Source organism: Solanum verrucosum, unplaced genomic scaffold (genome assembly GCF_900185275.1).
Source record: "Solanum verrucosum unplaced genomic scaffold, falcon-dt-bn FXZP01000297.1, whole genome shotgun sequence".
Taxonomy (NCBI): Eukaryota; Viridiplantae; Streptophyta; class Magnoliopsida; order Solanales; family Solanaceae; genus Solanum; species Solanum verrucosum.
This window is the reverse complement of record NW_026020215.1, coordinates 2,224,495-2,249,371: the sequence shown is the minus strand read 5'-3', so window position 1 is coordinate 2,249,371 and position 24,877 is coordinate 2,224,495. Positions and strand designations below refer to the sequence as shown.

The 24,877-nt window shown below is 34.6% G+C and overlaps 2 protein-coding genes across 2 annotated transcripts; one reads left to right on the top strand and one right to left on the bottom strand.

The window, feature by feature from the left end:
- The first annotated feature begins 770 nt into the window (after positions 1-770).
- Positions 771-2,193, top strand: LOC125830653 (trans-resveratrol di-O-methyltransferase-like). The gene is made up of 2 exons (XM_049509827.1): positions 771-1,590; positions 1,891-2,193. Exons 1-2 carry the CDS (start codon positions 832-834, stop codon positions 2,191-2,193), a joined length of 1,062 nt encoding a protein of 353 aa, XP_049365784.1. The 5' UTR covers positions 771-831.
- Positions 2,194-12,665: 10,472 nt separating this feature from the next.
- On the bottom strand, positions 12,666-24,206 carry LOC125830681 (uncharacterized). Its single transcript, XM_049509861.1, has 8 exons — positions 24,112-24,206; positions 23,851-24,007; positions 21,909-21,994; positions 21,429-21,541; positions 20,996-21,061; positions 14,074-14,183; positions 13,919-13,984; positions 12,666-13,217 (listed from the first exon to the last, which is right to left on the bottom strand). The coding sequence occupies exons 1-8, from the start codon at positions 24,204-24,206 to the stop codon at positions 12,666-12,668; spliced, it is 1,245 nt and encodes a 414-aa protein (XP_049365818.1).
- Positions 24,207-24,877: the final 671 nt, after the last annotated feature.

Below are 24,877 nucleotides of genomic sequence, written 5' to 3'. Positions count from 1 at the left end.
TCTAGCTGCGGTCCAAACGGTCAAATTTACTGAATCACATGTATTACTTATGTCTCTTTTCACCTTCAGAAGAGGAGGTTGGTTGATGACTTGAAGTACTTTTAACTTCATATATTCATTGGTTTTAGTGACTACAACATTGTTTCTTTACTGGGATTAAGATCTGTGATTGAGGTTTATCCTTAATCTACGCTTTTTTCGATCACAAAAGTTCAAATAACACAAGGCTTGGCCAAATTATGTAATGTTCCCATAACATATAGTAGAAGCTAATACTCTATCTCATGTTCCCCTGTTTGTGTGTTATGTAAAATGTTATTCTTCATCTCCCTATGTCTTAACAAAGGATCAGAACGGCCTCTTGTATATAATCCTAAAAAGCCAAAAGATTAAAACGTTGTTTGTGTCTTGAGATCAACTTAGATTCGCGGTGTATTCTTCATGTTTGACATTTGTTGATGATCCTAATGCAGAGTGTATGCAAATTAAAATCGTCTTTAATCATGAAAAATTATGAAGATTAGATATCATAATAAATGTTTTACAATTTTCGGGCTGGAATTTTTTTTGTAAAAATGTGAATGATATATCAAGACAACATTTAATATTTGGAAGGAGAATCATTAAATATAAATGACTTTAATTTCCAATAGATGAATTCAAAGAATTTGATTTGTCACAATAGTTATCATATCTTAACAAATCAAATTGTGCATCTCCTCATTTCTTCTAAATATGACATCTTATTTATCACATGTCTTCCAATTTCTCTTATAAATATAGATTTGATAATCACAACACTACACATATCAAAGCAAAATTCTCAAAAAAATGGCATTGCCTAATAATATTGGAGACGAAACTAGTGAAGTCATTGCTACTCAAGCACACATATTGAACCATGTGTTGAATTACATCATTTCTATGTCAATCAAATGTGCAATTCAGCTCGAAATTCCAGATATCATTTATAGCCATGGTCGAGCCATGACTCTATCCAATTTATTGAATGCTCTCCCTATCAACAAATTAAAAGGTCACGATTGTATTTATCGTCTCATGCGTATTCTAATTCATGCTGGCTTTTTTATTCAAGGAGAAGAAAGTTATTTACTTACTCCAACTTCACGTCTTCTTCTTAAAAATGATCCGTTGAGTCTAGCCCTGTTTGTTCAAGCACAATTGGATCCAATTTTAATGGATCTGTGGCACTCACTCAGTGAATGGTTCACGAACAGGGACTCTACCCCGTTCGCGACTACTCATGGAAAGCCGTTGTTTGAATATGCAGGGGATGACCCAAGGGTTAACCGTTTATTGAACGAAGCTATGGGTCGTGATGCCCGATTGATCATTAGTGTGTTGATAAAAAATGGTAAGGGAGTTTTTGAAGGATTGAAATCGTTGGTAGACGTTGGAGGCGGCACTGGAACTGTGGCTAAAGCCATTTCTAATGCATTTCCAGAATTGAAATGCTCTGTTTTCGATCTGCCCCATGTGGTCGAAGGCTTGGAAGGGGGAAACAACTTGAGCTACATTGGTGGAGATATGTTTAAGTCTGTTCCTTCTGCTCATGCAATTTTGCTAAAGGTATAAATCAGAACTAATGTACTTGTCCATTCATAATTTGCTTCCGTCAAAATGAATTGGGGTCAAAAGTAATCAAATAACGGACCATGATAATAGTATGAATTGCAATTTCACTCGTTATTACCCGATAATTTGATGAGTCATTTTAAGTTCAATTTGTTACGTCAAGTTAACAAATAGATCATCACTCAACTTGTTTAGAATGAGATGGATTGAATGTGCTACTAAAAGTTATGTTGATTTTACTATCTTTTGTTCGATTTGTCTTGTTTTTATGTTAATATTTTTTATGACAAGCAGTGGATATTACATGATTGGAGCGACGAAGACTATGTTAAAATATTGAAGAAATGTAAAGAAGCAATTCCAAGTAAGGAAAATGGAGGAAAGGTGATTGTGATTGACATTGTGATTGATAACGAGAAAAGAGATAACAAATCACTCGAAACTCAATTGTTTTCAGATGTACTGATGATGGTTCATGTTTCTGGAAAAGAAAGAAATGAACAAGAATGGGTAAAACTCTTCTCTGATTCTGGATTTAGTCACTACAAGATTAGTCATATCTTGGGATTAAGGTCTGTTATTGAGGTTTACCCCTAATATAATCTTGTACTAGTAACTAGTCCAAATTAAAATTGCATTTTGAATTTTTAGAATAAGGTAATATTAGAAAGCAAAGAAATCTTGTGAATGGCAATATGAACATTGTTCTTTTTTATATGGTAAAAATAAAGGAGCCTTTTATGATGATTGATTGCAACTTTTATGATGATTGATTGTTGGTGCCTGGCATTGGAACTAGACCTTTTTCACTTTTTGGCATAGCTATTTGGTGAATAAATCTCTTTTTATTCTTCTTGTAATTTATGATCTTTTATATTTATAGTCTAAAGATTCCTTTAGAAAAAATTGAAAATCATATTTTTAAAAATACTAGATAACGGTCTAAAATTATTACTCCTACTGCCCACTACAATACAAAGATAAATAAACCCATGAAATCTTTTTTTAAAATAAAATAAATGGGGAAAGGAAAAGGAGAAATGAGAGAGGGGTGGAAAATTGAATCCTCGTTAATAAGGTGAAAGTTCAGATAGACAATTTATGTTCACTTCAGAGAGTATTATATAACAAGAATTGCAATTTACCAAATGTTTTTTAGATGACACTTTTTATTATTTGTTTGGGGGAAAATGCATAAGTACCCCTCAGCCTATGCCCAAAATCCCTGAGACACACCTAACCTTTACTAAGGTTCTATTACCCCCGAACTTATTTTATATATAATTTTCTACCCCTTTTCGGCCTATGTGGCACTATCTTGTGGGCCCAGCGTGTGTTAACAATATTTTCAAGGATAGTGCCACGTAGGCCGAAAAGGGGTAGAAAATTATATATAAAATAAGTTCGGGGGTAATAGGACCTTAGTAAAGGTTAGGTGTGTCTCAGGGATTTTGGGCATAGGCTGGGGGGGTGGGGGGTACTTATGCATTTTCCCTTTGTTTGGCTATCTAAACTTTCATCTTGTGTGAGAGTTCTATTCCCGACGTCCCAACAAATTGATTGGCACATAAATGACACTTTTTATTATTTGTTTGATTATCTAAACTTTCAGCTTTTGTGATAGTTCAATTTGATGCCGAAGTAGCACCAAATAGGCTTATTATGTAACACAAAAATAAACCCCACGAAGATCTCAACTCTTCTCCACCTTGTCTACTGGCAAGGTGAAGTCCATTATATAGCTTTTGCATCAAGTATAGCACAAGAGAGATAAACAAGAAAATCAAGTTTACATTGAAGCAAAAATGCCACTACTTATCGTAACTGTCTTCTTCCATTGTAACTACCGTAACTGTCTTCTTCCATTGTTATTCTCATATTTACATGCTATAAGTACTTCTTTTTCTCATATGTTTCGATTAAATTCTCCATTAATATCTCAATTTCGTAACCAGTGCCCCCTCCAATGCCCACCAACGATTCCAAATCTTCAAAAAGTACTCCCTTACCATTTTGAATCAACATACTCATAACCAAACGGGCATCACTAGCCATATTGCATCCCCAATCTTCTTTTAAACTTGTGAATCTGTCTAGCCTCTTGAAAAGTTTCCATCAAAGTAATAATAGGGAACTTGTGATACCTATGTAGCATTTGTATTCTATGGAATGAATTTTGAGTTCTAAAAGACCTCACATTCCAAAATACTCCTTTCATCTTCATTTAAAACTTGATCTGACACTTCGCGCTAGATTAATCCTGATTGGTTTGTTCTCCACTTTGTTTTTGGCTTTGCTTCATTTTGCTAAAGCATATGTAGACACCCCAATACTCTGCAGTACTTGATCCTCTTTTTTCTGATTGTTTTCCTCCTTCTTATCTTCTACTAACTGTTGTTGTTGATCTGTTGACTTTTCTTCATAATTTATCTGATGAGAGACTTGAAAAGTAGCTCTAACTAGATCCTGTTGAATTGCTTGTTCACTAAGGCTGACTATTTGTTGCTCCTCATTTGTGTTTGTCTGAAACACATCATCATTATTGTGATTGCTACTTCTTAGTAGACTATCTTGTCTGGTTTCCACTTTATGGCTCTCATCTCCATTTTGTATGTCTTCCTCTTGCTGTGTCTTTTGTAATGATGCTTCTGTATTATAAACTTGTATTTCAGTATTGCTCTTCCCTTGCTCTCTTTCTTTACTTTCTACTTTGCAAATGTGTCACAATTGATGCCTAATTTTCTGCATTTTGCCCTGACTCTGTAAATCCATCTATAGTAGTTGTATGAGCAATTGTATTATCTCATGATGTTTCTTCCCTTTCTGCCTCTTTATTACCTTGTTGCTCATGGCATGACTCTTCTATCATCAAAAGCGTCAAAAGCATTATTAGTTGTGACACCTTTCTCAGGTGTTTTTGCCTTGTCACTCGTTATAGCATTGTTCTCTTTGGTGATAACTCTATGTGTTGGATTGCGGTGTTTTTTGTGTTGCACATGGTGCTTCCTTGGAACCATTCTCCACCATTTTCAGTTTACCCTTGTTATCATTCTCCACATGGTATTCATATAATATAGTGTGGGAGTTCATTAGATATGAACTAAGGTTATAGGTTGTTCCTAACACAAAGTTGAGTTGAAAGTGTCCTTTCCGATAGATAAGTTTTTATTGGGTCAACTTCAAACAAGCACCCCTTATTGAATATGAAGAGTTATCTAGACACTTTATCTCTTCAAGACCTTGCAACTTACATGCCTTGCAATACTTAGGTAACATGTCATAATATATATGTACCTTCTCAACTCTTGATGCCTTTTCATTAACAATCCCCATCTCCACATACTTCGGAAATTCTGACAACAAATCAATATGTACCTTGACCCTAGCACAACTTGGTCGAGTTTTATTTATAGTAGTCGTGTCTAAATGAAGAGGTTTTCTTACTACAGCAACCAGTGAAAAGATGGATTCCTTAACAAAATAAGTTGTCCTTAAATCCGAAAAAGAAATCCATGCTATTGCCTGTGTTGTCTCCCCCTCAACACTAAATTTGTCATCATAGATTAACGACCTCATGAGATGTGAATATCCATCTTTAGACAGTATATAGTAGCTACTCTTACCCATCATACTTATAAAGTCATCTTGTCTACTAAATCTGTGACAACCTGCTCCCCTCATTATAGAAAAGCCAACGGGGAAAAATTTTGGGCCAGAAAATGTTTTCGTAGTAACTTGAGAATTCCTAGCCTAGTCCAGATTTGGATGAATTCGGAGTCAATGAAGTCTAGGAAAATCTAGTAGCAGATGAGAGATCTAATAATGAATGTGAATACATGAGTGGATATCTAAGACGTTAAGGAACCCGTACGACTTTACGGAATGAAATTCGGGAGAGTAGAACTCTCAAAACTGATTTTAACGTGAACGGGTAGTTTCTAAGTGACATGGGAGGAAGGTGTGTTGTGAATTGGGAGTTTGGGACTCTTATTTCGACTCACTGGTTCCGTGCAAGCCGCCAGAGCGAGATTATTCCTGCTAGGGCGGGGGCCGTTGTGGTGGGATGAGGGTCGCCATAGCGGGGCAGTCGCGACTTAAGTCAGAAATAAACCCCAAAAATGCCATTATTCTGAAAACTTCGTTCTTAAGAGTTAGGAGACGAACCAGGGCAACTTCTTGACAGTTTTTCACCATTTTTGAAGCTAAAGGTAAGGTTTTTACTCCCCGAATCCATTTTTCGATTCGTATAATGTAAATTCTTAGGAGATTATTGTTAGGGGAGGGTTTTGGAACTGATTTAGATGGTGAAAAAAAGCCCTAGATGCATATTATAATCATGGGTTTGGACTAGGGTTGATGATTTTGATTGTAATCCGGGTAATTAGGCCTCATTTATTGATCCTCGTGTTATATTGATTGCTTGTAGACCAAGAACAAGCGGAAAGAATCTAAAAAGGGAAGAATCAAGTATTTTAGGAGGGTTCAAGCTTTTTTCGAGGTAGGTGATGTTTGTGATTTCATGTTGGTGTGATGTATGTTAGTAATTACTTCGTTTTGTATGTATGAGAATGTTGCATTATTGATCACACTAATCGTAAATGAGTATGAATGAAGAATTGTATGTCATGAATCAACTCTTGATTGTATGATTATGAGAATGTACATTGTGATTGTGATTGTGGCTTGTTGAATGGATCGGGTGTTACGTTCCAACACACTAACTTGGATCGGGTGCCACGTTCCAGTGCATATATGGGATCGGATGTCACGTCCGGCACACTAACTTGGATTGGATATCACGTATTGGAACACTAACAGTTTGGGGTATGGGTTCCATGAGAGGACCATTGACTTGGCATATATGAGTATTATTGAGAATGTGGAATTGTACATTGATTTTGAAATGATGACTAATATTGTATATGTTCTGTATATGCATGTTTTATAACGTTGTGGTTACTTGCATGTGTTTCATCGATTGGGATAGCCGTGTGATCCTACCAGTACATTGTGGTTGTGTACTGATACTACACTTTCTCTTTCTTTGTTAAGTACATGGCATCTTCAGGCGGCTACTGACAGACCTCGTTCAGAATATCAATGAGCAATCGAATTCAAAGGTGAGCCAGTTCTTCCGGACTGCCATGAGTTCTTCTTTTGTTTATGTCCACATCTTCGGACGTAGACTAGTGCTTTAGATTCCTTGTGTTAGTGTGGGGTTGGAACCCTTCTTGTTTAGACTTATGGTTCTTGTTGGAGTTTTGTTACATTGACTTTCAGGTTCTAGGCATTATTTCTGCATTTGTTGTTAGACGCTTTGGAGTTTATGAGAACTCCCTATTTCCTTTTTTTTAGACATTTAAATCTGCTTCCGTATCTTTAAATACTTTAGTTTTCGTTAATTTGGTTGGTTGGGTTGTAGTAACGGTTCTCCTACCAGAGGGTTAGTGTGGGTGTCAATCACGATGGTCTGGGTCGTGACAAAATCTCATAAATATATGTTTGTTACGCAATAACCCAATCTTACACTCACCCTTCACGTTGCATTATTTTGGGATTTGTCTCCTAAGTTCATCAAGGTGTCATGAGCTGGGGTTTATTTAGAATTTAGTCATAATAATTTCCACGTGGAGGGTCAAGATTGATTGCGAGTTATTGAGCTTTAAAGGTTAGGAGGATTAGTCAGACTTTCCAGCTCAGCCAATTGGATTGCACTCTCTTCAAAGGTTGGGATTAGTCAGACTTGCCAGCTCAGCCAATAATATATACTCATGCTCATATGTTTAAAAACACAACTCTTCCTTTGGTTTGAGATAATTGCTCAAACTATCCTCTGCTCTTGAAATATCTTTTGAACTCATAACTCATTTAGAAATCTCAGTTTCTCTTTCATCAATGTAAAAATGGATACCTTTGGGAATACTTAGTTCACTTATACTCTTACTCAATTCATACTTAAAACTCTTTCTAAAAAATATATCAAAATCATATTGTGATATGATGATTGATGACTCGAGAAGTCATACTACATAAACATTGATGGTATATCTAGATACCATACTGCTCATACATTGATAGCATACTCGATTGTCATATTAATCATGTTTTAGAAACTCTTTTCTCAAAACTCATCTTTTCTTTCTCAAAAACTCAGTTTAAGAACTCAAGTGTTGGCTTTAAAAAGCTTTTCAAATATTATAACTCAAATCATAGGGTTCATTCGGAATTATGGACATGAACGACTCAACTCAGGGTCTTAATAGCAATATGGAAACTCAATACTTAGAACTCAAGGACACTGCTCATCTCAAGAATACTCAATTCATAGTGTTCATGTTGAAATATAGACATGAACGAATCAACTCAAGAATCTTAATGCATAACATATAGCAATTCAATAATTAGGAATAGAATTTAAAAAAGAAACAGGAACCCGAGAACTCAAAATCAACTCATCTCAAGAATACTCAAATCTAGGGGTAGAATCCTAGATTATTCTTTTACTAATTTGAAAGTAGATGTAGGGCGTGAGGACGAACTAGTCCAATACTATGATAGTCTTACATACATGGAAGAACAAGGTTCTTGAAGAATCTTGAAAAAGAACTTGATTAGAAGCCTTGAAATCCTAGCTTGAAGGAGAAACATCAAGAAAACCTTTCTTGAGGTTTCTTGAATTAGTTTCTTGAAACTCTATGGCCAAGAATTAGGATTCTCATTAATGATTCATAATTGTATGAAAAAAATTGAGTTGGAAAGAATGAAATTCTTGGAGAAAGACTACCTTGAAGAAGAATCTTGAAAAAGATTGAAAGAATCTTGAATGGAGTCTTCTACTTTGATTTTTCCTTAGGGTTTTACCTTAGGGTTTGACAGAGAAGAGAATGATGGATTAAGAGATGAAAATCTAATTGTTTTGGGTCTCTAATTAGTCAAGAAATTCGTTTAGAATTTTCTTAAAGGTAAAAAGAGAAAAACGACCCTTTTTAATGATTTTCCGTCGACACTGTACTATATCAGGTTACTAAAATGGTCATAACTCTTTACTTGAAACTCGGATTGACGGAAATTGGTGGCGTTGGAAAGAAGATTCAAATACCTTTAATTTAATAGGTTCTGGTCCACGTAACTCTTTATATTATAAGAGATATAGTCGTTTGAAGTTGACCCAAGTATAATCTTACATCAAAACTTAATCGCTAAGAAAAATTTCAACACAACTTTGTGCTAGGGGTTCTTGTCACCTTAATTCATATCCAAATTCATTCCCACACTAAAAAATTGACCTTAACACCTAAGAAAATTAACAGTCACTTAGTACGACCTTATACGCAATTCAAGAATGGTTAGGAGCTTAACTTAGAATTTTTTTTGGGGTGTTACACTTCAGATTTATGTTTCAGAAAGTAAACCCAATAAAACCTCGTAAGGTCATCAATGAATAAAAGAAAATATTTGTTGACGTTATAAGAAGGAGTGCTCATAGGTCCACACACATTAGGGTATATTAGTTGGAGCTTTTCAGTAGCTCTCCAGGCTTGATTAATCGGAAATGGTGATTGACTTAGCTTCCCAATTTGACAAACCTCACATACATTAGGTTTCATTTATGGAAGGCATATCTGCCACAAGATCCTTATTTTGCATCAATTTTAAAGATTCAAAATTGATGTGACCAAGCCTCATATGCCAGACATAAGTTTCATCTTGTATGCTGACATAAGCTCCAATGTCAGTATGTTTCCAATCAAGAGGGAAGCTTTTATTGTTCATTTTGACTGAGAGCAATTTTATACCAGTTGGATCCATGATTTCACATGTTTTATCTTTAAATAACAGGGCATAATTTTTATCAAGCAATTGGCCAACACTGAGAAGACTTTGGCTAATTTCAGCAACAAATAATACATCAGATATAATCTTCATACCTGAGGAAGTTTGAACATCAATTGCTCTTTTGCCCTTTGCATCTACAAATCTGCCATCTCCAAGTCTGGGACTTTGGAGAAATAATTTTTGTCCAGCCATTCAAAAATGTTCAAGTTAACTGTCATGTGATGCGTGCATCCACTATCAACAAGCCACACATAATGATCTTGAGGTGCTACATTGCATTCTCCAGCAATAGAAGCACCAAACAACTTCTCTTCAGAATCTTCAACATTTTCAGTAACTTGAGCTGGCTGATTTTAATTTGTTTTGCACACCTTATCCACATGACCAAATTGTTTGCACAACTTGCATTGAACTCCAGGTCTGTACCAACAAAACTTGTATGTATGATTGGTCTTTTTACAATAGGGACAAGGTGGATACTGGATCTTCTATATCTCCCTCGGTTGTTATACTGCTCGTTCTTCTCCTTACCATGTCTTCCATTTTGTTGCCTTTTTGGTTCACCATTCAACTGAGCTTTAGATCTTTGAACAACCACAAGAGAGATTTCACTTGTACTCTCTTCCTCTCTAAAAGCTTTCCTTTTCTGCACAGCTAGAAGAGCGTTGGATAGTTCATTCAATGTGACACGAAACATATCCCAAGTATCTTCAATTGAGGAAATTTTTGCTTCAAACTTTTCTGGAAGTGTCACCATCACCTTCTCAACAATCCTCTGCTCTTCTACTTTTTTCCCTAACAATTTGATATGATTGATAATTTTCATGATTCTATCAATATAATCTTTCACCTTTTCAGTCTCTTTCATTCTTAACATCTCAAATTCTTTTCTTAGATTCAATATTTGCATTTGCCTCGTCCCATCACTCCCTTGGAATTCTTGCTTCAGCATATCCCAAACTTTTTTGGCAGATTCACATGTCATGATCCTGGTAAAAATTGAATCTGAGACAACTGTGTGAATGAAAGACAGGGCTTTTGGACCTTTTGTGATATTTTCTTCATGACTTCTGATCTGCTGAAGAGTTGGGTTTGCTCTCAAAGATTTTGGAGCGCTATCTTCCTCAAATATACTTCGATAATCCATGACCCTTCAAGTATGTTTTCATCTTCACTACCCAAACTTGGTAGTTCTCACCATTAAAGATTCGGGTGAAAGAGGAGAGCTGCTAGAGGCCATGTGAAAGGAAACTGAACAAAAAAAGACCTGAACAAGTTAAACTTGTATGGTGATCTTGCTGTGGTGTTTTCTCTCTCAAAATAGTCCCTGAAAGATCAATTTAGCTCTGATGCCAATTGAAGGAAAGAAAGAGAAGACAAATATGATAATAGAGAGATAATTTGGAGAAAGGGAAGTAGGTCATTTCATTCAGCAATGCTTACTACATATATAGATACATAAAGTGGTGTCAGATCCCCTAAATACTGGAAATTGACTCTCTGTTTTGTGCTTAAATCAAGCTCCACCACATATTACAATATCTTCTACATTCTAGAACTTTGTATTAAAATTAATTCAAAAGTCATAACAAAAATATCAAGACAAAAGTACTAACATGACAACACTTAGCATCACATACAAAAACAGCAACCTTCATCACTCCAAACAATTCTAGGAACTCCAATAATGAATGTCAATTTTTTTCATTGGAATAGGATCAACAGTAACCTTCAGATTCATGAGTCAATTATCAGCCTTAGAATATTAGCATATTTATCTAGGAACAGTTTCCCCTACCCTATCAGTGTTACCGTTAGGCTCTTTAGGCACACAAGGCAAACTAGGGTTCGATGACGAAGCATCATTAGGGTGTGTTAGAGGTGGAAATAACCTATCAGTATTAGAAAGCGAGGACTGGTCAGTCTTGAAAGCCGACTGACTAGTGACCGAAGTTGCCATGATCGGAAAACTACAGCTAGAAGATGGTGGCGGCAAGAAATCGCATTAGCTGAAAATTGGGAGCACAATAATAACTTTAGTTAGTGTGATGGATAAACAAAGATAATCTTGAAATAAATTTTTAATACCTCTTAATCCCTTGTTTGGTTACAAAGTTTGGGATAACTACCACATGATTATTATTAGTACTGGAATAAGTTATCTCCGCCTCTGCGTGGAATAATAATCCTAGGATAATTTATTTCGAGATAAAGTAGTTAAAATATAAATACCCCTTTTATACATCAATTTACACTTATGGAGGGTATTTTTGCAACGAACAATTCTAAGATATTATGCAATTCATATTATTTTTAATAGAACAAACGAAACATTCACTAAAAAAAGTGTCATGATAACTAGTCCAAACATAATTAATCACATCATAACTTGTCTTCAAACCAAATGACACTAAGGATTCTCATTTGTCCTGATGTTATCGACTGGGCGATTATTTTTTTTTTTGTTGAGGTGCCAATTGAGGATATTTGACTGCTAATTCGTGAGTCCTGGACTTGGCAAAATTCTCTATGGTGAGGTAGCTGGTATCACTTCTCAATGATTTTGGTTTCTAATTAATAGGATCCATTCATTTTTGGATATTGGTAACTTAACATTTGTGCAGTACTATTAGTAATTGTTAAAGTTTACTAGCTTAACTTTTCTATTGCTTCAAATGGTTCTTGGCTATCATATTTCAAAAGCTGAGAGCCGAAGACTTATACAATTTAGAGCAGTCAATAACGGTTGTATCATGTATGTAATCCTTTTGCTCTATGGATTATGCACCGTACTACCTCATCGTGAAAAGAAAAAAAACACATGCAGCTGTATAGAACATACGAGAATCAACCGTATACAGCAGGATGCACACCGCGATGATCAGTAAGCTTCAGTGAATATAAACTGACCCCTGCTTTTTAGAGGGTGAAACGTAAAGGAGGCAGCCAACCAAATTCTAACAATCAAGTCCCACTGAGACAATACCATTGACCTAAATATACTAAACAACCACTTTAGTTCCATCAAAATATCCCATGTGAAGTCCACGATTTTTTCCTTGGTTACAAAAAACTTCATCAATACAAATCTGCAAACATGCCTACAACTAAAAGCCAAGGATGAGAGGTGATCCTCAAACAAAATCCTATGCTTCCAACATTTTGTTTTTAAGCAACGGATATACCAACTTCACTATTATACAGAACTTGTCTAAGCATTGTACTTCATGTGACTAACCTTTTCCGAAGTAAGAAAATAGAGTCGGTTGTTTGTCATCAGCTCCTTTAGCTTTCTTTTTTGATGGTCTTATGTGCGTGTTGACCGCCTTGGGAAGTGGCATTGCATCTCCTGAGAGCTCCTCATAGTATCTCTTGGTTTTAGAATCCCCACTTTCCTCCTGAGGCGGAGAAATGTCCTTTGGTTTAATATCCTCAGACTCCTCCTCTTTCAAGCTTTTCACGTTATCGCTAGCATAAGTACCTACTTTTTCAGGTGGATTTCCGGTTTGACCAGTCAATGACTGTTTACTACCTGACTCATCGAAATCTTGTTCAACTTTTATGTCTGTGGCCGTAGTAGAAGTGAAACTCTCCGGTTGGACTGGGGAACACAGATGACCCACATGGTCTGATTCAGGTTCCTGTTTCAAGCTCTCTGTCTGATCAGTATTCAGAATCTCTTCCTCTGCAACTTTGTTATGAGACTTCTGCCCCTGTTGGTCTTTGTCTCCTTTCTTTGAGAAAAATTGTGATATTGATCTGGTCTCATTAGTCTTGAGCTGCAACTACAGTTTTAAGTGTAAACAATAGACACTTATTAATTGATCATCAACTCCATATCTCCTAAATTTAATGAACCATGAACAAGGAAATAGCCTGGAATATTATCCAAGCTTTGCATCAAGTAGGACTAAAAGAGGGTAAAAGGGCATAATTTAGTGTCTCAAGGACAGAAACAGAATGGATGTTTGCTATCATCAGTAGACAAATACATAGGAAGAAAAGAGAATGTATCATGTAGTAGATAATAATCAGAAGAAAACTTATAAATGATGCTATGAGACCGCATTATTGAGAAGATAAAAACTTAAAAAGAAAAGTTAACTGAGAGCTAGCAACTGGGTATTATACAAGGAAAACTCAAGCACAAATAAGTTTGACGATGCTGGTGAGTTGAAATTATGGGAAGTCAAATCTGTGACAAGCATTATAGATTCGTCCAAGCAGAAATCTCATATTTCCCAATTACGAAACTTAGCGGATAATGTCTCATGAGATAGGATTTGGACTCATGACGTACCGACTACCACAGATCTCAGATTACACTAATTTTTCCGTCAAATCAAAGGCCTGGGGGTCATCCAAGCACTGTGTTCTCTTGCATACATATAGAGTTTGACAAATGTATTTAGCATAAGACTTCAGCTGATATAGGGTTGGCTCACAACATGAAATGTATGACCAAAAAAAATAATGTAATCAGTACCTCTTTGATGCACTCTGGTCCATCAAAGGAAGCCTTACCCATTGCAGCTGTCACAGGGTACCAAGCCTGCAACGAAGATAACGTTTAAGGCAACTACATGTCAAGTCCACAACACTAGTTTCTTTTCCTAAAGATTGATTGTTTAGAAATATCACCAAATCTGACTCTTCATATGGTTTTAATAGTGTGTCAATGTTGGATGATGGAGAACCACTCAACCACATATCAGCAGCATCCATGTTTCCAAGAATGACAGGCATCCTATCTGAAAGACAATTTAGGTGTAATTCAAAGTAGAAACATAGCAAATAGAATCTGGCTTCAAATCAATCTGCTAGGTCTCAAAAGTCAAAGACATTGAGAAAAAAATTATTGGCATGTGAGAAAATTATGTATCTTCACAAGTTGATCACAAGAAGTTGCAACAAGTCATCTTCAAAACCAAATTGAAGATTTATTTTCCATTTAAATCATTCTCCAATTTCTAACCCAAAAATACTATGTAAGTCAGCTAGAAAGGACGAACATCCTGGTACCAAAAAATTATCTTTCCACATATCCCTGATATGACTTTGAGATATAGATTTCCTTTTCACTTTGTCAAACAATAAAATAGATGAGATAGAACTTGTCTTGAATTTGATCAAGACAAACTCCTTACATAGGAGTCGTGCATGTAATAGCATCCATGGTGGCAATGGCATACCTCCATTAAAGGACTTGAATGATGTTTTGGAAGCTAAGATGCAAGACAATGTTCATGAGCTTCAATGGGAGATCAAGACAATGCTTATCATGGAAGATGAGCCCAAGAATTATGGTGAGGAGTGAGCTAAGTGCTGCACGCACTTCATGGTCCAAGTTCATGTCCAAGAAGAGGAAGATTGAGGCTCAAATGGAACCCAAGAGGGGCTAAAATTTTTGCCAAAAATGGGCTGGAAAGTCACATCCAAACTAAGGAAAATTGGCGCATCTTTTGATGCCAAAATTGTTACTTTCCTTTTTTGTTAGGTAGTTTGGGAAGTGTGACTTAAGTTTTCCAGTTAAGTTTTACTATTTAATTATGGGAAAAGGGTCAAAAATTCCCTTAAACTATGTGAAAGGAATAAAAATGTCCTCTGTTTATACTTTGGCTCAAAAATGCCCTTACCGTCAATACTATGGTTCAAAAATGTCCTTGTAGTCAATACTTTGGTCCAAAAATGCACCTATAGTTACAAAATGGGTCAAAAATGCTCTTTTCCGAATAAATATATTATTTTTTCTTTTTAAACACATCTTCTTCCTAATTAAAATATTATTAAGAACACTATTCTTGTTTTCTTTCTTCTAAAATCACTTTAACAAATAAAAATTTAGGAAATATTTTTTTTCTTCTTATTATCTTATCAATTAAAGTAGAATAACTTCATGTACTCTTTCGACAAATAATATGTCATATATATATAAGATCACAGTATATCCATCATACTTTATATTTATATAACGATAAACAATAATGATAATAAAAGAAATATTTTCATTTTTTTTAGTTGAAGTAAGATAAACATTTGCTAATTTAAAAAAGGAAAAAAGGACAAATATACCCCCGAACTTTGATAAATGGTACGTCTATCCCCTCCGTTATACTTTGCGTCTATCTCAGCCACTGTCGTCCAATTATCAGTGCACATATGTCCCTCTCACTAACGGCACCCGCATTCTGTACACGCGTCTAAATCTTAAGCAACTACCCGATTTTCTATTGCTTTTAACCCATAAACTAAGAACCTGCCCCATAAACCCAATACCCACCCGATTTGTATCTAAAATATCCTAAGTCAAAATTAAAAGACCCAAATATTCTAAGTCACTTTCCTATCTCACAAACCCTAGCCTCCATCAGTAAAGTTCGTGATTCCATAGTTTGTTGGTCGATTCACCACGTCCTCGTCGATTCCATCGTGTGTTCTTCATATCACTGAAATCCGGTCGGAGGTACCCACGATTTCACGTTGTTCATTTCACATATATTGTTTCTTTTTGTTTTCGATTTTCATCCGTAAGTAGTATAGAAATGTGTTGTTCGTCATATCATTGAGATCCGGTCGGAGGTACCCCGATTTGTATCTAGAATATGCTTTTTATAGTGAAAATGTAGGGGTTTGTTCATTTTCTAGGGTTTCACTTTTGAGTCTTAGTCTTTTTATGCGGTTTGTTAGGCTTTATGTTAAAGATTTTTTTTGTTTGTTTGTATTTAGATGTGTTGGGTTGGTAGTGTCATTTTCTCTTCTTTTTTTGTTCCTTTTGTCTCCCATGTGTTTAGATGCTTTTTGTCTGTTTGTCTTTATGCCCTTTCTTCATACCTTTATGTTGTAGGTCCATAAGAAATAATTTTTTAGTTGTTATTAATTTCATTCTAACTGTAGGACCACTTGTTTAATTGTTAACTAGTTTAATATTATTTTAGTTAGTTCATTTGTGAGTACTTATTAGGGACTGACTTACTAACTGAGTTACTTGTTAAATAATTTCCAAGTCTAATTTTTGTAACTTAATAACTAATAAATGCAGCTTACTTAAATGAATTACTAATTGTGACTTACTAACTAGCTAAGGTAACTTGCTTATATGACTTACTATGTGGTTGTGACTTACTAACTTTCTATGTGACTGTGACTTACTAACTTATTATGTGACTGTTACTTACTAACTAATTCCTAATTGACTTAATAACTAACTAATGTGACTTACTTATATGACTTACTAACTGTGACTTGTTATTAACTTGTGTTATTTACTAACAATTTGACTGTCTTATGCTTACTAATGTGAATGTGACTTACTTACTATGTGATTGAAACTTACTAACTAATTGCTAATTGACTTAATAACTAACTTATATGACTTACTAACTGTGACTTGTTATTAACTTGTGTTATTTACCAATAATGTGACTGCCTTAGGATTACAATGTGACTGCATTATGCTCCTAGCATGAGGAATATATGTTGTTGAATTGTAGTAACAATAGGAAATAAATAAGTATTAGGTCACATTAGTAAGCATAAGGCAGTGACATAGTAAGTAGTAAGTTAATTAGTCATTAAGTCACATTTAGTAAGACATATAAGTAAGTCACAATCACATTAGTAAGCATAAGGCAGTCACATTGTTAGTAAATAACACAAGTTAATTAGTCATTAAGTCATATTAGGATTAAAGTAAGTTAATTAGTCATTAAGTCACATTTAGTAAGACATATAAGTAAGTCACAATCACATTAGTAAGCATAAGGCAGTCACATTGTTAGTAAATAACACAAGTTAATTAGTCATTAAGTCACATTAGGATTAAAGTAAGTTAATTAGTCATTAAGTCACATTTAGTAAGACATATAAGTAAGTCACAGTCACATTAGTAAGAATAAGGCAGTCACATTGTTAGTAAATAACACAAGTTAATAACAAGTCACAGTTAGTAAGTCATATAAGTAAGTCACATTAGTTAGTTATTAAGTCAATTAGGAATTAGTTAGTAAGTAACAATCACATAGCAAGTAAGTCACAGTCACATTAGTAAGCATAAGACAGTCACATTGTTAGTAAATAACACAAGTTAATAACAAGTCACAGTTAGTAAGTCATATAAGTAAGTCACATTAGTTAGTTATTAAGTCAATTAGGAATTAGTTAGTAAGTAACAATCACATAGTAAGTAAGTCACAGTCACAATAGTAAGCATAAGACAGTCACATTGTTAGTAAATAACACAAGTTAATAACAAGTCACAGTTAGTAAGTCATATAAGTAAGTCACATTAGTTAGTTATTAAGTCAATTAGGAATTAGTTAGTAAGTAACAGTCACATAGTAAGTTAGTAAGTCACAGTCACATAGAAAGTTAGTAAGTCACAGCCACATAGTAAGTCATATAAGCAAGTTACCTTAGTTAGTTAGTAAGTCACAGTTAGTAATTCATTTAAGTAAGCAATTATTAGTTATTAAGTTACAAAAATTAGACTTGAAAATCATTTAGCAAGTAACTCAGTTAGTAAGTCAGTCCCTAATAAGTACTCACAAATGAACTAACTAAAATAATATTAAACTAGTTAACAATTAAACAAGTGGTCCTACAGTTAGAATGAAATAAATAACAACTATCAATTATTTCTTATGGACCTACAACATAAAGGCATGAAGAAAGGGCATAAAGACAAACAGACAAAAAGCATCTAAACACAAGGGAGACAAAAGGAACAGAAAATGAAGAGAAAATGACACTACCAACTCAACACATCTAAATACAAACAAAAAAAAACAATTCTTTAACATAAAGCCTAACAAACCGCATAAAAAGACTAAGACTCAAAAGTGAAACCCTAGAAAATGAACAAACCCCTACATTTTCACTATAAAAAGCATATTCTAGATACAAATCGGGGTACCTCCAATCGGATCTCAGCGATATGACGAACAACACATTTCTATACTACCTACGGATGAAAATTGAAAAAAAAAAAAAAACAATATATGTGAAATGAACAGCGTGAAATCATGGGTACCTCCGACCGGATCTCAGTGATATGAAGAACACACAATGGAATCGACGAAGACGCGGTGAAATCGACCAACAAACTATGGAATCACGAACTTTACTGATGGAGGCTAGGGTTTGTGAGATAGGAAAGTGACTTAGAATATTTGGGTCTTTTAATTTTGACTTAGGATATTTTAGATACAAATCGGGTAGGTATTGGGTTTATGAGGCGGGTTCTTAGTTTATGGGTTAAAAGCAATGGAAAATCAGGTAGTTGCTTAGGCTTTAAACACGTGTACAAAATGCGGGTGCCGTTAGTGAGAGGGACATACGTGCACCGATAATTGGACAGCAGGAGCTGAGATGGACGCAAAGTATAACGGAGGGCATAGATGTACTATTTATCAAAGTTCGAGGGTATATTTTTCCTTTTTCCTTTTAAAAAAAACATTATTAGAAAAAGAATGTGTTAAAAAGAAAATAAATAATATATTTATTTGGAAAATGAGCATTTTTGACCTGTTAAATAACAATAAGGACATTTTTGGATCAAAGTATTGATGACAAGGGCATTTTTGAACCAAAGTATTGACGATAAGGGCATTTTTGAGCCAAAGTATAAACGGAGGGCATTTTTGTTCCTTTTACATAGTCTAAGGGCATTTTGACCCTTTTCCCTTTAATTATTTCCATAAAAGTAGAATTTGAATCTCATGCTAAGGTGTTCGAAATTTCTCCAATATATAGAGAGGTGAATTTTGTTCTTTTGACACAACATTATTATCAATATTATTGGGAGTTATTTTCTTTACACCTTTGTGTATTGGCTACTAGGTATTTATCCTACAACCTTACAATAATGATTTCTATTAAAAATTAAGATTAATTCTTTGTTTGATATCTATGGATCTTATTCGGTTAACTTAAGAAGGTAACTAGTCTTATACTAAATATTGCCTTTAGTTATTCAATTAGGGGTGTGAATTATTTTGATCTACGTTCTTGAATTGAATCAATTAGTAAACGTGATTAGCCCTAATCCACTAATTAGGTCCACTACAATCAATTAAGAATTTTAGCAATTAGTTTTTAGGTTTGGGCATCTATTTCTTGAATTTCGCCTATCTTAATTTTTCTAGTCTTTAATCTTAGCACTTCTTGTTTCCACATTATCCTCTTGTTTTTTATTCAAGTAACCAGATGCTTATCAGTATGTCATCCCCTGCATATATATGCATGATTGTTCTTGTCTATTCACATGTTACCAATGTGTAAAACCCTTCTTTCAAGTATGCCCATGCAGTTCCTTAAACTCCCATCAAGTCTATTCTTTTAGGTGTCTAGCATCCAACAAAGTCAACAATGCTAGGCCCAAAAATTTCAGAGGGGAAAACTCTAGGGTCATTAGCAAGATTGCCCTTTTCTTGGGATGGTGTTTGCCCCTCAAATTTGTGGTCTTTAATTTTTTTTCCCTTCAGCACTTTAAATAACAAAAACAGTGGCTGTAAATACACCCGACTCCAGCAAAAAAATATTATTCGGCATAAGTTTATATTTTCGTATCATAATATAACTCAAGTTATGCCTTCAATTATGCCGCTTAATTCCAACAGAAGCATAAGTTCAGTTTGGAACTCACAAGTTATGCCTTCAAAGGTATAACAAGTTATGTCGCTTAATTTTTACATAACTTATGCCTATGCCTCAATTTCAAAATCCACAAGTTAAACCGTGAAAGGCATAACTTAGTTCTTCCAGAGCTTATGCTGATAGAGGCGAAAATTCTCTAAACTTTGAGCAAATTAGGTAATACACAACTTATGCCGAGTGAATTAGGTACTACACAGCTTATGCCGGATACCTTAATTCCCACAAAACTTATGCCGTCCGAGGCAAAAGTTCTTTGAACTTATGTTGAGCGAAATTAGGTCATCGATAAGGATAGTTTAGCCCACAAATTTTCATTGAATGAGCACTAGGGGAAAAATTAAAGACCACCGTATTGAGGGAAAAAATTAAAGACCACCCCGAAATCGGAGCAATCCGTGCAAAAAGTTCAAAACATTAACTGCTATATTGCAACATGAATAAGATGATTCCCTCCATGTCATAAAAGCGCAAAGCTAGTCAACTTTCTTTTCCTTGAAATGACTTGCTGATTACCTGTACTTTTGGAAGGAAAGTTCATAGATTCAAGGTACCATCTATTATCATTAACTTTAGAGAAAGACATACTTAAACCATTTCAAAGGTAAATTTTCCGTAGATTTTGGCGTATCAACTGATTAGATGATTTACTCTTAAGGAACATGTAATGGAAGTGTGTATGGAGCTACAAATCAGTTTTACACAAACAGCTAAACTTTGTCTTGCTCTCAACCAAACCAGAGAATTATAAGATGAAATAATTGAAATTGGAGCAATATCAAGACACTCTTGTTAAAAGTTTAAAATAGATTGTAAAAAAGAAGTAAAAATAATGCTATAAGGTCAAGTATTAGAGTATAATGTACATCAAGAACAAAGGAATTCTACCAACAGTCAATAAAAGAAAACTAACCATGGAGCCATTCTAAAGATGAGGACGCCGAAGTTGTCAATATAGTAAATGTATAAATAACCTCACCTGTATTAGGAGACAGAACAAATCTCAATGGCAGTATTCAAGTTGTCCAATGGAAGTAATTTGCTAACTAAAGTAAGTACAAAATAACACATTAGGTTGTAGCAATATCCTATACTTCACAAGTGCAGTATTTCAAATCCAAAAGATATGTACATAATTAATATAAATCTGCCGATTGTAATCTGGCTCACATGTAAAATAAGAAAAGGACACAAGACTAGTCATTGCCAAGATAATCAAACTTGTTCCAGAATCAATTTTGGATGCCATAAGGACATTAAAAAATAAACAGATCATGAATGAGACTGATGTTAATAATTGTGACTAGTAACACACTATTTGTCACCCTAAAAAAACAGTAATTCACCTTCATGATTCTTCCAAGAGTCAAAAAGGGCAGCAAACACCAGGGGCCCGGCATCCTTAAAATGTATGTAATAAGGTTGCTTTTTTGACCCATCCTTTTTCCACTCATAAAATCTGAAGAAAATTGCATCACTGAGAACCATTGATATTGCAATTGAGACAAATTCTGCTATTCTGACAACAAATGAGAAACTTACATGAAAGAAGCTTTGGCTTCTCCAAAATGTGCTCTGAGTTTTTTTTTTAAATTGGTAACTTAATATGTGCTTTGATTTATAATAATTCTACTCAGTTTTTCTTTTGTTTTTTGGAAGGAAGCAAATTTAGGTAAGCTCCATTCACTGGAAGTTATTGATGGCGTGACCTTTATCAAGAAGATCTCAGTTTTACAAGTCAGCTTTGTGAAAAGAAACAGATAAAAGCAGATTGGACATAGAAATGGATACTCTGATAGACTTGTATAGCTGAAGAAAAAACCTACCCCTCAACTGCAACCAGGCACCTATTCTTTGGGATAAGGCGGCGAAATGAAGCCTTCTCCTTTATTGTCTCAGACCGAGCATTAAACTGCACACAACCATGGTCATATACTGTTATGTGTGGCCAAGACAGCAAGATGTTCAATCCGTATATAAGTAACGCATTATGTGATCAAATCTAAGTGAGAAAATATCATTATATTGTAAATGGTTATATTCTAGATGTTCTATCCTCTTCCCCGAAAATAATTCTAACAATTCTTAATAAAATCAAACAAACTACACCAGATAATCTCTATTCTTTTTCTATTTCTCTTCTCAAACCCACTCCCATCACCCCACAGGTACTAGAAGCAGATGAAGACATTATGGCGTATTCAAACTGTCACTCATGCAGTAGTTCAACAAAGTGATATATTGACTGATTCCACAGCTAAAAGAAAAGTTACAAATTAGGAAATTATATGATATTTGACACTGAAATTCTACATCACTCTAAGCTTGATAGATTGTCGAACAAACATACATTTATAGGAAAAATACAAGTCTAAACAAATGATAACTAGGAACAAAAATAACCAAAATATCAACAGATATAATCTTCCCAGTCAGGTGACTGGACTCCTAGGAGAGCAAAATGAGCAGGCCAAAAATCACCAGAAATTGTTGAGAAAAGTTAGATGGAAAATTTAGACGTCATCAAAGATAAAATCACTCTTTTACAGAAAAGATCAACAGATTGCCAATAGAAGTAGACACAGGTAGTGTGAAATGTGAAGCAAACACGAGATTTCAGCGCCTGCAGCTAAAATAAGTTCAAGAGTTTATTTGAAATTTTGATTTAAAAGCTATGAGGATGTGGTATCTTTATGCCCTGGAAAGTCTTCAACAAACAAAAATAAAAATATAGAACTGATTAAGGGGGCACTTGGTGCAGACACCATATCATATCAGACATGACGCTGAATAATCCACTGTTTGGTACATGGATTTAGGTTTCATGTTGTCAAACACCATACCAAGCATTATTCAATATCTCAACAAGGGTGGTATTGTCAATTGGGGTACTAGAAATTCCTTATATTCAGCTAGGAATTGACTACTTTAGGGCAAAGAATTATAGCCTAACAATTACAACTCCATCCTACACCAAAGTGGTGTAGGCTCTCAATCCTACCTACAGTCTTTCCCTCTACTACCTTCGACTTCCATTAATCATGAGGCAGCCCACTAAACCATAAAACTAAGACAAATCATAAACAGGGTGGAGCAGGTTAAAACATTTTTTTTAAAAACAATCTCAAATGAAAATTAACAAGTTTGTTGTTTTGAACTCATCAGGTTGAGGTATTTCGGTTTAAATATAAGAAGTTGTATGCAGGGCGGTGCGATGCAGGCGAAACAGCTTTAACTTTCAAAGTAATTAAAGGTACTTGTACATAAATCAGTGTTTCATTCAGTAAAACTTAAGTTCTTAGTTTCATAAATTTATAATTTTATTTACTTCATAAAATATAGACCTTATTTTTAGCCTGTTTCCAAATATTTTGGAAGAATTTTTCAAGTAACGAAAACTTTAAGTTATACTTCCTGAATAAATTTACAGTGATAATCTAGTAAGATAAGTATTAAATATCACATCTTAGAATGTGACAAAGTATTCTACAAAGGCACTAATGAGAACACAAGTTAATCCACTTAGCAAACCAAAAAACAAGATCAATTTTTTATATAATATATCCTATTTTTATCACAATGAACCAAATCATAATCTCAATATTGTATCAATAGTTATCCTCATAGTTCACTCCTAATATCATCTTCAGTTTGTACCAATTTGACCCCTATAACTCATTAAATCTGTAATCAGTTCTGGACAAAATCAAAACAACTCTCAAAATGAAAATGAAAGAAGTGCTCAATCAGTGACAAATTTCCATTTACCATCCTGTAATGGTCAGGCTTATCAGTTTTCTTAGTGAAGCTGGGAACAAGACCCCATTTCATGCAATGAAGAACAGCGCCTTCGTCGTTGGCCTCATCTTCTCTCCTTACCACTGGTACACTAAACCCCGGCGACACATTATACGACGGCTGATACCTAAAAATAAGTTCACACAATTTAATTTTCTAATATTTGGTTCAAAAACATCAATATTTTAGGAACATCTCATTAAACGGTTGAGATAATTTGAAAGCGGTTACCGGTTCATGTCAACATGCCGGACACGGCGACCGTTGAGGTGACAAGCCCGAGGAATGTCATCGGGCCTGAGAGAACACCGAGCTCTTCCGCACATCAGTTAATCGGCGACTTGTGTTTTTGCTCTTCGTTTCGATTCGGTGCTGGAAGGGGTGAACAAGAGACCAAAAGGCGGGAAGAGAATAGGGAACCCATAAAAGATAATTTGGTAATTATACGGAATGTGCAATTGGCTAGGCCGTTTGATTAGAGTAGCAAACTACCTTCACTCTCGAGATTTGAGATCCTTCATTCCCAAATCCTCTCTTTGTCCGGAAAATAGGAAAGTGTTGTAAAATATTCTTAAATTTTTGAACTCGTAATTTCAAAGTGAATTTTGACTTCTAAATCATTAGGCAAAGTTCTAATTTTATATTTAAGGGAATTTGTAGCTTAACTCGGGTCATATTGTTTTTTCGAATTCAATTTTCTTATATTTTTATATTATCTTGTGCTCACATGATATTTTCAATCAGTTAAAATGACAGAATTTATTGATGACCATCTAAAGTTGACATTAACTTTCACTTAAACATTTCAACTATGATTTGTTCATTTTAGACACCTATATTAAGGCATCGTTGTATCATTTTGACACTTTTTAAATATTGAGCAAAAATCTTAAAGAAAGTGTAACACATTCGCCAATAATGTATAAGAATGAAAAATTAAATAAAGACATGTGACATATATACCAAAAATAAATATTAAAAAGATATTGTGAATAAA

Coding starts and splice junctions, on each gene's coding strand:
- LOC125830653 (XM_049509827.1), top strand. CDS start 832: ATGGCATTGCCTAATAATATTGGAGACGAAACTAGTGAAGTCATTGCT. Junction 1,591..1,890: donor CTCATGCAATTTTGCTAAAG/GTATAAATCAGA, acceptor TATGACAAGCAG/TGGATATTACATGATTGGAG.
- LOC125830681 (XM_049509861.1), bottom strand. CDS start 24,206: ATGTGCGGAAGAGCTCGGTGTTCTCTCAGGCCCGATGACATTCCTCGG. Junction 24,008..24,111: donor CGGCATGTTGACATGAACCG/GTAACCGCTTTC, acceptor ACTTATTTTTAG/GTATCAGCCGTCGTATAATG. Junction 13,985..14,073: donor CATATGAAGAGTCAGATTTG/GTGATATTTCTA, acceptor TCTTCGTTGCAG/GCTTGGTACCCTGTGACAGC.